This window comes from Esox lucius, chromosome 24 (genome assembly GCF_011004845.1).
Source record: "Esox lucius isolate fEsoLuc1 chromosome 24, fEsoLuc1.pri, whole genome shotgun sequence".
In the NCBI taxonomy this organism is placed as follows: domain Eukaryota; kingdom Metazoa; phylum Chordata; class Actinopteri; order Esociformes; family Esocidae; genus Esox; species Esox lucius.
In genome coordinates, this window is record NC_047592.1 from 13,942,780 (window position 1) to 13,955,805 (window position 13,026).

Genomic DNA, 13,026 nt, shown 5'->3' on the forward strand with positions numbered 1-13,026 from the left:
AGACGGGCCTGGACATGCGCTGGCTTGAGCAGGGGGACCTTGCGTGCACTGCAGGATTTTAATCCATGATGGCGTAGTGTGTGTAATTAATTTAAAAAAAGAAGATCAATGAGGTTGAGTTACAAGAAAAGGTAAAGGTATGGGGGCCCTTTGTGTTTATGATTGTCCTTTGAGGTCATAGGTTTGTACGCTCTAGGGTTCTGGTTCAGCCAAAGTCAAGGCAAAGCCAAGGAGGATAAAGGTCCCTTAGTCATTCAAAAAAAAGTCCAGTCTGTTAGTCTTGGTACAGAGAAAGGTAGAGCAAAGCCCTCCAAGCAGATATAAAAAAAAGCACAATCAAACTGTGTTCAAATAAGATTTCCAAGTTTTCCGGTATTTTTCAGATTTTTCTGTGGCATATCTCAGGGAAAAAGTCAATTGTTTTCCATAACATACATTTCCTGAACTATTCCTATCCATTCGGTAACTGTTGGGGGTTCCCTATTCAGCCCATTCCTGGTTATCGCTTTTTTAGTACCCGCCAACTGCAAGTTTCCCAGATCTGTAGTAGATATCTGTCCTGTTTTTTCACTGTCCAGTAGGCAAGTTTCCCAGATATATAACATAAACATTTTAATCAATCCTGGGGTTGATGATCGATCTGACCTCTGTTACCACATCAACCCAGTGAGAAGTGATATTAGGACATGCCCAAAAAATATGAAAATGACCAGCAAACACATTCCCACACATTCTCCAGCATTTACCCTGTTCATGGTTTTTGCTTTGTGAACTTTTTGTTTTAGGATTTATAAAGGACCTTAAAATGTTTTTCCAAGTGAATTCCCTCCACTGATCAGAGCTGGAGATGGTACAGTAGACTGCATCCTACATATGTTTAACCAGTCGTCCTCAGTTAATTTTATACTAGCTTCTTTTTCCCACTTTGATTTAACATACATCGTCGAAAGACCCCTATCCATTTGTAAACACTCTCCATTTGTAAAACTGTTGACATTAACTCTATGTGCCTGGATGGATGTTCTTATCAGACCCATCCCTCTATCCCCAGTACTTATAATACTTTTGTCAAAGTAATGTCTCAAATGAAGATATCTGAATAAATCGTGTTTCTCTAAATTATAAGGCTCAGAGTCATTGAAATGTATCCATACCCTTGTTGGAGGATATTGTACGATATACCTATATCTGTCAATTTCTTAAACCTACTGTCCAATTCAGCTGGTAGAAATTCTGTGTCATATGCCATCCATCGTAATATTCGTGCGTTTTCTTCAAATTCCGGGTTTCTACGTTTTTTATGCCAGAGGGTTAGCGGGACTGCAATCCAGTTAGACACTTTGCCTAAGTATTTCTTTTGGAGGGTTTTCCCTCCCAGTCCACACTCACCTCTGTGTCAAAATATAGCATAGAAATTCCTGGAAAAAAGTTACAAAACGTTCTTGTTAGGTATTAAATTGATATCTCGTGAGATGGCTTGATACCTTATATCAAATACCTCTTGGACAACACATGGACTTCATCTCACTTTTTATTGACTTCACGCTAATTTGTATTTGTTATAATGTTATATAATGTTTGAGAGCAAGTAAACACTAACTGCCCAGATAAATAGCTTTTTTCAGACATTTTATTCAGACTTATGCACAGTACTCCTAAGGCGAACAAAAATGTGATCAAACAGCATACACATAATGGTACCGCCAACATGTTATGCACACATTGTGCACATGGAGGCTCTACTTATACAACAGTGTTTTTCAACCCAGCTCCTGGAGGCCCCCTGCCCTGCATGTTGAATACTGCCTTAACACATAGATACTATCACACATTAAGATGAAAGCCTACTATTCTAGATTAATTAGGCTTACTATAATTAGATTAACTATAAACAAAGTACATTAGCGTGCAGTATTCATTCTGTTTACACTGCATCCAAATACAGTGTAAACAGTTAGATCCTGCCGGGCTATAGACACCTTCGTGATTCTTGACCCTGGTGGGCGTGCCCACTGGATGACTCGCAACAGGCGGGACTTCTGATATGATTTAAGTGGGGCGGGACTTCCTATCAGATTGGGTGGTACTTCTGCTATGATAATCATGTCTGCTGATGGAAATATGAGGCGGGGTTGAGGTACGCATATTGCTTGGGCAGTGTCGATTTGTATCAACATGCTTGATGTTTTATTGTCATGCAAAACAAATATTTCCCTTGGATCTTTGTGATGATATCAGGCAAAATTTTACATTTTACAGCTGAGTTACGATTAGGAGTGATCAGGCCATAGATGATACATGTTTGTTTGTGACAAGATCTGTCCATCAGTGGGCACAGCCGTCTTACCTGACAAAACATTTTTTCTCATTCTACAAGACTTCCACTATCACAACATTTAGAAAATGTCGACCCCACTCTAAACCCCATTCTAAACAACCCAGAAGCCTTTGCACCATTGACATTAACCGTATTGATAGAAATCGTGTCATCATTTGCACACTGCACAACCTATAGGTGACACAAGTACCAGACACTATGTCATAATTCAGTCATCGGACCGGACTTTGTCATGAAGGAAGCACCACCTAATCACAAAGGAAGTCCCCCTCCACATGCTTCATACCCAGAGTTTTACCGGTAATAGTGTATGTCCCGCCCCCGCGTCATGAATTACACGCTGGCCACTGCCACTGCCAAATCACGAAAGTGACAAGCAGTCACCCTACATTCCAACTTCTGCTGCTGCCTTGTATTGTATTGGGTGTATTTACACCCTCAGCAGTCAGGTTGCATCGTGGGAAGTTGTGGCTCTTTCTCCAGGCTGATCTTATATTCCACATTCTCCTCGACCGGGACATAGAGATTCCCTTTGAAGGTCTGGGACAGAGAGAATGAGGAGTGTGTTTGGCTGGTGCATGTTACGGTCTCATTCCATAAAAGTTATCCTTAATACTATCTCCTTCCTCCTTGACCCAAAACTGATTATAGATGCATGTTGTCAGTAGATCATTGGAGGTTTCCTCCCTGATTGTCTCATTGAACCATCATATGTAAGGTGAGTTTTACAATCGGCGACACATTCATTGAATCATGCATGTTAAAAAAAAAAAAACATCTGCTACTTGTCGTTTTATAAATAAAATGGCTTATTTTGTTGTTACACATTTATTTTGGGACAGTAAATGTAATGGGCTTATGACGCACGAGTGGCGAAGTCATGAGAAGGAACATTCCTCATCAGACGAGTGTATTTCCATTCCAATTCTCCCTCTTTGCCTCCTCTGCCAGGCTACCCTGGTGTGTGTGTGTGTGTGTCGTGTGTGTGTGTGTGTCGTGTATGCTCACACATAGAGCATGTGTGTGTTAAAATATTGTAAGTTCGTGTATGATCATGTAAATGTGTTGTGCAGGGTTAGATACAGTCATGGTGGTGATTAGTAACAGGTATGAGGAACTTAAGTATCTACAGTATTCCGCTGATGTCATCGTGTAAGTTAAGCAACCGTACCCAGACCCTGATAGTTATGAAAGGCTGTTTGTCAAAGACTGTTCTCACCTTCGGTTCCTTACTGCTGTTCAGTGTGTCCTTGTAAGTCATTGACGGTTGTGGAATCTTGGGAAAAATCTTTTCTTTGTGCCTGGAAAAGATCCACAAAGTTCCCTAGGATGGAAATTAACTGAAACCTTTTTCTGAGCAATAGTTTTGTCTCTTAAGATGTTCAAATCAATGGAAACACCAAATAAAGGTTTAAGGAAACTCCTTCACATAGACACACAGACTGAATGCAGATGCATGTATATAGTGGAGGTTGACTTACTTCATGAAACAACAAAGAAACAGGATGACGAATAAGAACAATGTGGCTGGAATGACAATGGCAATCACTTTACTAAACCAGTCCTCCTCACCTGAAAACAAGCCAGAACATCAGTGGGAGGGTTTTCATTTTAGACTGAATCTGTTTTCTAACCTGACCACATTACAGTATTTGATCCCCTGCTCATTTTGTATGTTTGCCCACTGACAAAGAAATTATCAGTCTATAATTTTAATGGTAGGTTCATTTGAACAGTGAGAATACAGAAAAAAACAAAAGTCCAAAATAAATTATATAAATTGATTTGCATTTTAATGAGTGGAATACGTATTTGATCCCCTCTCAATCAGAAAGATTTATTGCTCCCATGTGTCTTTTATACAGGTAACAAGCTGAGATTAGGAGCACACTCTTAAAGGGAGTGCTCCTAATCTCAGTTTGTTACCTATATAAAAGACACATGTACACAGAAGCAATCAATCAATCAGATTCCAAACTCTCCACCATGGCCAAGACCAAAGAGCTGTCTAAGGATGACAGGGACAAGACTGGAGACCTATACAAGGCTGGAATGGGCTACATGACCATCGCCAAGCAGCTTGGTGAGAAGGTGACAACAGTTGGTACGATTGAAGAAACACAAAAGAACTGTCAATCTCCCTCAGTCTGGGGGTCCATGCAAGATCTCCCCTCGTGGAGTTGCAATGAACATGAGAACAGTGAGGAATCAGCACAGAACTACACCGGAGGATCTTGTCAATTATCTCAAGGCAGCTGGGACCATTGTCACCAAGAAAACAAGCAAGGTCCCCCTGCTCAAGAAAGCACATGTACAGGCCCATCTGAAGTTTGCCAATGAGCATCTGAATGATCTGAATGTGGCCATGTACTGTCAAATCTTGGGTGAGAACCTCCTTCCCTCAGCCAGGGCATTGAAAATGGGTCGTGGATGGTATTCCAGCATGACAATGACCCAAAACACACGGCCAAGGCAACAAAGGAGTGGCTCAAGAAGAAGCCCATTAAGGTCCCGGAGTGGCCTAGCCAGTCTCCAGACCTTAATCCCATAGAAAATCTGTGGAGGGAGCTGAAGGTTCAAATTGCCAAACGTTAGCCTCAAAACCTTAATGACTTTGAGAAGATCTGCGAGGAGGAGTGGAACAAAATCCCTCCTGAAATGTGTGCAAACCTGGTGGCCAACTACAAGAGACGTCTGACCTCTGTGATTGCCAACAAGGGTTTTGCCACCAAGTACTAAGTCATGTTTTGCAGAGGGGTCGAATACTTATTTCACTTATTAAAGTAAAAATAAATGTACAACATTTTTGACAAGTGGATTTTTTTGTTGTTATTCTGTCTCTCACTGTTCAAATGAACCTACCATTAAAATTATAGACTGATAATTTCTTTGTCAGTGGGCAAACGTACAAAATCAGCAGGGGATCAAATACTTTTTTCCCTCACTGTATATACAGTGTCTTTCATAAGCATTGGGACAGTAAAGTCTAAATATTTTTTTTGCAGAACACTCAAAGCATGTGAAAATATGATTAAAAGATTAATACGAGGCAAAAGAAGAGAATGTCACAATTTCTTTCTGTTGGTTTCAACACTTCTACCAAACATGCAAGTCACTAGCTAAAGAGACTAAAGTCAAAAACTCCTCACAACAAGCAACAGCCCAAAATGTCAGAAATAAGGTCTTGGTGGCAAATCATCTTAAAAGGTGATACCAAGAGTTTGGTGATGTCAGTGGATCACAGATCACTGCTGTTATTGTATGCAAGGTATTTGTGACTAAATACTAGATTTCATACTTTGTACATTTCCTTTTAGTTGAATTGTCCCAATACTTAGGCTCGCATGAAATGGGGGGGGGGGGGGGGTTGTGGAACTCGAAAATAGCTGTTATTATTAGTTGGTAAAATATGTGTTGATAACTCATAACTTTTAATCATTTTCTCAAATGCCTTGAGTATACAGCAAATATAGCAATTTTTATTTACTGTCCCAATACTTACGCAGGACAACATATAATTCAAAAACATTATGGAACAGTTTACAGACTATGGTCTATATTATATATTTAGCATTCGGTTACTTTTCTACTTGCTAAAACTTTCAATGGCAATATAATTTGTTCCCTGTCTGTGACCTAAAAGAAAGTGTAGTGAAATAAAGAGTGAGAGCAAGAGAGAACGAAAAAGGAGAAAGTACCGTATATTTCCACTCCGCTCCAATCACTTTCTCCCTCCCCACAGTTGGATGAATAGACTGCTTTAATCTGGACTCTGTACTGGCATCTTGGATCATACGGTATAGTCTCTGAATTTGATTTTGTAGTCTTATTCTGAAAGAAACATAAACAGAACCACAGGTAGAACTCAAATAGTGGTATAAACAGCAGAGGTCAAATGCCTTTAACACCAAATATACAGTGTGTTAATGAAAAAAAGGTTCCTGTGGCTAAATTTGTAAATGTCTATTTGAAATAGGTTTTCTATCTCATGGCAACAACTGCCGGACTATATCAACTGATGTAATCACACACCTGTATTCACAGTTCACCAGGTATATAGAAAAAAAATAACATGAACTGTTCCCATTCTCTATCTTTGCTTGCAGATATTGTAAACATCAATCGCCACCAAAAATGACATATTAATATAACGGCAATCATAGTATGTAAATTAGTTGACATAAGTATAAGTGAGTTCAAACATTTCTTTGTACATCCAAACAGCAATGTCTAAATCACAAAAAAATAACTTTTAAACTCTTCGGAAAGAATATAAAGTGGTCAAATTTCTTCAAAACCTACATAAGAGAGGGGAAATAAATCCTCAAAACGATACCTCCAAAAGAGGTACACTATGGATAAAGCATGACATTCAAAAATAATATATTGGCTAAAACTCTAGAAGAGAGGGTTGGCAAGGTTTAAATCCAAGTCTTCACCTATTGGATTTGAAATGTGTTGCTGTTAGTGACACGAGGGGTGATAGTTAAATAAAACTACTGAAAACACCACCAAGAATTTGTTGTTATTGTTAATAAGAAGGTTTTCTGAATGATCAGAATAAATAAATGGTTGAATATATAAGAATGTGCACAGATGAGTAACATATTCAGGCCTTACCAGTGACTCTTGACACCTGCTGTAGTTTAGCTTGTAATTCCAGCAGTGGGATTTAGATATATTTGGATGGTTCCAACTCAGATTGAGATTATTCTCTTTTTTTGTGATTTTAACCTTTGGGGCAGGAGGCTTGACTGAAGAGAATTAAACATACAACAACATTAGTTAAATTAGAGTTGTCAGTAATGCTACAGAGTTAAGTGGTACCATGTTATGTTAATAATTTATTAACAATACTCATTTATATTAATTTGGTAACGCTTTATTTGAAGCCTACCTTCATAACATGGTAATCTATGTCAAAACAGCTGATGTAAAATGTGTCATAATATTGTCATGACACTGTAATATCAAGTACTTAGACAAGTTGTGTGTTATGTGTTATTTTCTTTTTGTAATTGGCAGACACTGATGATATTGTTGGTATTGTAATTGGGCACATGTTAATATCAGATATAAAACACCCGTTGCCACACGCAACCGACAAACACACACATTAACCCTCTCCTCCACATCCGCTCTGCATTCTAAGCCATGTCTGTTGGGCATTTTTTTATTCAGTAAAATATTTAAATGTTTAATTAGTACATTTTTGCCAACAAACCATCTGGGCCTTATACTTACTTTGACAGACTGATCCAACTCTTTATCACGCTTTGAAATCCTGTCTGGTAAACGTCTAATTGTAGGAGATATTAATGACAGTGATGCCCAGGGAATGGCATTTCCTCTCTTTTCAAGTCTTTTATCTTTGCTCAGAATGTATCAGTGCCCACACATCACCACCGCCATACTTTAGATTTAAACCCATCCTACTGAGGTCATACATGTGTCAATCTCTCCCCATAATCCTTTAGGTTTAGACTACTTTATTATAACAATTCTAACAAAACATGATGATACAGACAATGGCACCAGCTTATACCATTGGAGTTATCAAGGTCACCCTTTTTTATAGCTTTTGAAATAAACTGTCTGTCCTGGAGTTGAACCAGAATTGTACTTAAATTCCTCTACATCCCAAACATTTCCTGACATCTCCCAGATATTATAGATCTTAGCTACCCTAAGATAAATGATCACATGACAGATAATTTCCATCATGATCTTACAACAGCCCCAGATACAGTGGCACCTGTTATAAGTAAGTATATCTAAGCCATAGCTTGAGGTATACAGGCTCGCATTGAAAAACAGCATCATTGGTCAATATTACTTCCTTTCTAAGGTTCTAGAGAAAACTAGAGATCAGCAGCTAACATCATTATCTCCAACTGCATCTTTGCTACTCAATCTTCAGACCATTTCATAGAACTGAAACTACACTATTTAAAGTAGTTAATATCCTCTTGGGCTCATCTAAATGTGGTCATGTCTATATTCTTCCTTTTGTAGATTTAAGAGCTGTGTTTGACACTACTGATCATAACATCATCATAAAAAGCTCAGAAGACTTGGCTTGTCTACAAAGACAGGCTCTTAAATCGCTCAAGACCTACCTTTCTGAGTGGTGTCAATGGCAAAATAAAGCAGCCTCATTGACACAACATAATTACAATGATATTCATTAAATAAAGATGGAAATATGAAATTGACATTATTCAGAATTTCCCTCAATGCATCTGAACTGATTGGAATAACCTGGAACTGAAGATCGAGGAGTTCCATTCTTACCATTGTCCTTAGGAATGACCTTGAAGGTATTTCGTAAAGATGAACCGTTGACAGTCCCATTGACCTGGAAGTAGACTTTCAATGTTCTAAAGTCCACTCTGACGAGACATCCAGTCTTCCCACCAACATTGCGCCGGTAGCTCCTGCATTCTGATGTGTTACTCACATTTATTTCTGTTTCAGAGTACCTGAAACATTAGTAATGACAGGTCATTGCATAGTTGTTGACATAGTTGTATTCCAAAATAATTCCTGACCATCTGAAAAACTCTGGGTCAGTGTTGGACCTTAATTACAGGTCACTCTTTCATATGAAACAGAAGGCTCTCATCTCTATTTATCTCTATTATACTTATGTAAATACTCTTCCTCCAAAAATAGTATGGTATTAGACTGTGATTGGTGGAGAAGAAGGACGTAGAATAGTTCTCACGCATAGTAGAGGTGTATGTCTTCCGGGGACTGATTGGTTGGAAGCCAGCTACAGTTCAGGGCGTTGGAGGAGTAGTAAAAACAATGGAAGTCCTTCACCAATTCTGTTGAGAAAAGGGACAAAAATACCTTAATGCCATTAACTAACACTTTAGTATATAGGGCAAAGTCCCCAACACAGACTGCAGTCATGAAATACATTTTTGTTTTGCTTTGTGACCAAGAACATGTTTAATCTTTGCTTGGAAAACCACATCATATTAAAGTGATAATGTTGTATAGGAGAACATATTGTTGAGCACCAACCTCTGGGGGCAGCGATGGTGTGAACAACAGGTTGACTTTGCATTCCGTTGCACTGAGTTTGTACTGAGAAATTCACACCTCCCTCCAGAGAAACACAGGTTTCGTACCGTGTGTCACTTAGTCTATCCTGAGAAGTGGAAAAGAAGTGTGTCAGATATACAGTGAGGGAAAAATGTATTTGACCCCCTGCTGATTTTGTACGGTTGCCCACTGACTAAGAAATGATCAGTCTATCATTTTAATGGTAGGTTTATTTGAACAGTGAGAGACAGAATAACAAAAAAAAATACAGAAAAATGAATGTCAAAAATTTTATAAATTAATTTGCATTTTAATGCAAACTATGGAGTTCATCCATAGGAGACAACAGGTCGAAGAAATTAAATCTAATTTTAATTAATTCAAACAGCAGTAGAGCAATTGCCTTTACAAAGCCACTATATAATGGAATATAAATGTTTTTTGTTTCAGTCAGAATACAAATACTGCTGGGAGTAAGAGGAAACAAGGATTTACAGTGCATTCTGGAAAGTATTTAGACTCCTTAAATGTTTTCTCATTTTGTTACATCATAGCCTTATTTTTAAGTTGACTGAATTCATTTTTTCCTTCATCAATCTACACATAATACCCAATAATGACAAAGCAAAAAGGTTTCTTCTTCATTTGAAATGCATTAAAAAATATACAACTGAAATATCACTTTGAATTAGTATTAAAACATTTAGTGCCACACAAGTGCCTAATCAAGTTATAGATGTTGCAACAACTTGATTGGAGCCCATCTATGATAAACAATATTGATTGGAGATTCTCTACATAGGGTCCCACAGTTGACAGTGCATTTCAGAGAAAAAAGCAAGCTTTGAGGTTGAAGGAATAATCCGTAGTCAAGGACCAGATCTGGGGAAAGAGCCCAAAAAGCACATAAAGAATCAATCAATCAAAATTTATTTATAAAGCGCTTTTTACAACAGCAGTTGTCACAAAGTGCTTTACAGAGACACCCGGCCTTAAACCCCAAGGAGCAAACAACAGTAGTGTTGAATTTCTCAGATCATGAGAAAAAAGATGATCTGGTCTGATGAAACCAAGATTGAACTCTGTGGCCTTAATGACATGGGTCACGTCCAGAGAAAAACGTAAAAAGTTCTAAAGTTTATTGATCAAATGCACCAAATAACACTGCGTCATCTTCCACAATAAAATTATTGTGACATCACACAATGTAGGAAGAATTAAGAAATATATAAAGCAAAAAAATAGCTAAACATTATGCAATAATATACATGACATTTTAAAAAGAGTAGGATAGGGAATATGAACAATATGGGTAGAAGTATTGAATATTATAGATACAATATAGGTGTAATATGCCTATGAATCGTATGTACATTGAATGTACATGGAAAGGCATCCGATCATCTGGAATGTTCATGTGTGATCAGTATGATCATAGATCAGTGTTGCTGGTTGAGGAGCCTTTAAGGCCTGAAGGAAAAAACAATTTGTGAGACAGGAAGTGCGTTCCCCAATGCTTTGGTAACGTCCACCAGATGGAAGCAATGCGAACAGATCATAGCCTGGGTTACTATAGTCTTTGATGATGTTGCATGCTTTCCTAAGGCATCGTGTATGGTAGATGCCTTGCACGGAGGGGAGATGGCAGCTGATGACATGCTCCGCAGACTTAACCACCCTCTGGAGGTATTTGCGATCCGCAGCGGAGTGAAATGCTTATCATTAACTGCCCAATACCATCCCTACAGTGAAGAATGATCGTGGCAGCATAATGCTGTAGGGATGATTTTCAGCATCAGAGCTGGAGACTAGTTAGGATTGAGGGGAAGATTACAGACAGATCCTTGATTAAAAAAAACCTGCTCCAGGGATCTCAGGACCACAGACTGGGGCAAAGGTCCAACTTTCAACAAGATGACGCCAAGCAACCATCTAAGACAACAAAAAAGTGGTTTTGGGAAAAGTGTGTTAATGTGCATGAGTGGTCCATCTAAAGGCCGGACCTGAACCGAACGAACAATTTGAGAGACTTGATATTGGCTGTGCAGCAACATTCCCAAACAAAAGCATCTGTAGAAAAATACAGTTGAGCCAAGTTTGTAGTGTCACACCCAAGATGACTCAAGGCTGCTATCACTGCCAAAGATGCTCCAACAAGGTACTGAGTGAATAAAATGTGTGGATGTTTTGTCATTATAGGGTATTGTGTATAGATTTATGAGGATTTTTTTTTTAATCCATTTTAGAATAGGTCTGTAACCTGAATCCACTGAATATCACTCAGACAATTATTAACACTATTTGGTTTACCACTGTTTGTTTATAAAGATTCACTCACATCTGAAATTAGGTATTTACAGTTTTTCCAATTCTCATCAACATTTTCTGGTAGTCTCCATGACAGCTCCAGGCAAAACTCGTTCTTCCAAGATATAGTCAAATTTACTGGTGACGGAGGCTCTAAAAGAAAGAAACGAAAATTATGGTAGGCACAGGATTAACCAGGTTATTAATGGAAAAAAAAGAACACTGGGATTGTCCCTTATCAATACAAATAAACTATTCATTGCATTTTTAATTGCATTATTGCATATTGTAGATATACGCATGTACTCTTAAAAATATCACGGTAATATCAACTTCCTCCATGCCCGGTCCTTCCTTCTCTTCAGTTGGTTTGTTTCCTCATTCCTTTGGTCAGTTTTTATAGATCAGAATGTTTCGATTAGTACAACGGTCTCAATTGTTGTTTTTAATTACAAGAATGTCATTTCACAGATCATCGCCGGAAGACATTAGTCCCACAACGAATTTCGTACAGAACACATTAGTATAGGTTGTCAATCTGATGTCAATAACGGGAAAAGTACAGCCGAGTGAAAAGTCCCATAAAAATACCAACATTCCCAAATTCCATCAAACACCAACATACGTACAGCCTATACACAACCAATGCATAATTTAATATAAAATCATCATAATAAAAAGTATGCAATTACCTATTATTGTCTGTACAGCCACTAATGAAATTAAATAGTACGTGACCACAAGTTCCCAGCAATTGAGCGTTGTACCCATGGTATGTCCGTCTACGTCCTGGAAGGGGGCATATGGTCTAGCCAAACCGACTACACTGCGAAGCTGGACGTGGGCTATTGTGTAACTGTTGTCCAAAAGTCAAATGATATCCACTAAGAAGTTCTCAACAGCCGCGGCACTGTTATTCAAAAGGATTGGTTGTCATTTGAGAAACCAAAAGACCCAACATGGGCAAAACTGCACAGTGAACAAAGCTGTTCCTGGTCGCTTAAGCAAAAAGCCAATTTGTCTTAAAGCTCCGAAGTGAGGAAACCCGCCTACCCGAGCAATAAAATGAAGGAGTGAGATAAAACAAGACACGCCTGCTCGACCAATCAGATGAGGGTGTGCTGACGCACAGGTCATTTAATGGTTCCCTGGAAAGGTGCGATTGTTGAAACCCAGCATCTACGTATTTGAATGCTTTTGTTGTGAGTGTACGCGTGTGATGTCAATTAATGTGAAACCAGTATATGTATTGAGTATGTGTTCATTATATCAGTATACTTATTCATTTTTCTTTCTTCTTAACTTGTTGCCAACTAAGTCCACGACAT

At 38.5% G+C, this 13,026-nt stretch overlaps 1 protein-coding gene across 1 annotated transcript; it reads right to left on the reverse strand.

Moving 5' to 3' along the window:
- Nucleotides 1–2,763: 2,763 nt before the first annotated feature.
- Nucleotides 2,764–12,883, reverse strand: il13ra1 (interleukin 13 receptor, alpha 1). Its single transcript, XM_029117280.2, has 10 exons — nucleotides 12,391–12,883; nucleotides 11,730–11,851; nucleotides 9,371–9,497; nucleotides 9,066–9,168; nucleotides 8,633–8,820; nucleotides 6,959–7,092; nucleotides 6,037–6,169; nucleotides 3,820–3,910; nucleotides 3,558–3,639; nucleotides 2,764–2,878 (listed from the first exon to the last, which is right to left on the reverse strand). Exons 1-10 carry the CDS (start codon nucleotides 12,467–12,469, stop codon nucleotides 2,777–2,779), a joined length of 1,161 nt encoding a protein of 386 aa, XP_028973113.1. The 5' UTR covers nucleotides 12,470–12,883; the 3' UTR covers nucleotides 2,764–2,776.
- Between the last annotated feature and the right edge of the window lie 143 nt (nucleotides 12,884–13,026).

Excerpts from the sequence above, each read along its gene's own strand:
- il13ra1 (XM_029117280.2), bottom strand. The coding sequence starts at position 12,469 with ATGGGTACAACGCTCAATTGCTGGGAACTTGTGGTCACGTACTATTTA. Across the intron at positions 6,170-6,958 it reads GCAGGTGTCAAGAGTCACTG|AATAAGACTACAAAATCAAA; the intron begins GTAAGGCCTGAA and ends TGTTTCTTTCAG. Across the intron at positions 2,879-3,557 it reads ACAGCAGTAAGGAACCGAAG|ACCTTCAAAGGGAATCTCTA; the intron begins GTGAGAACAGTC and ends TCTCTGTCCCAG.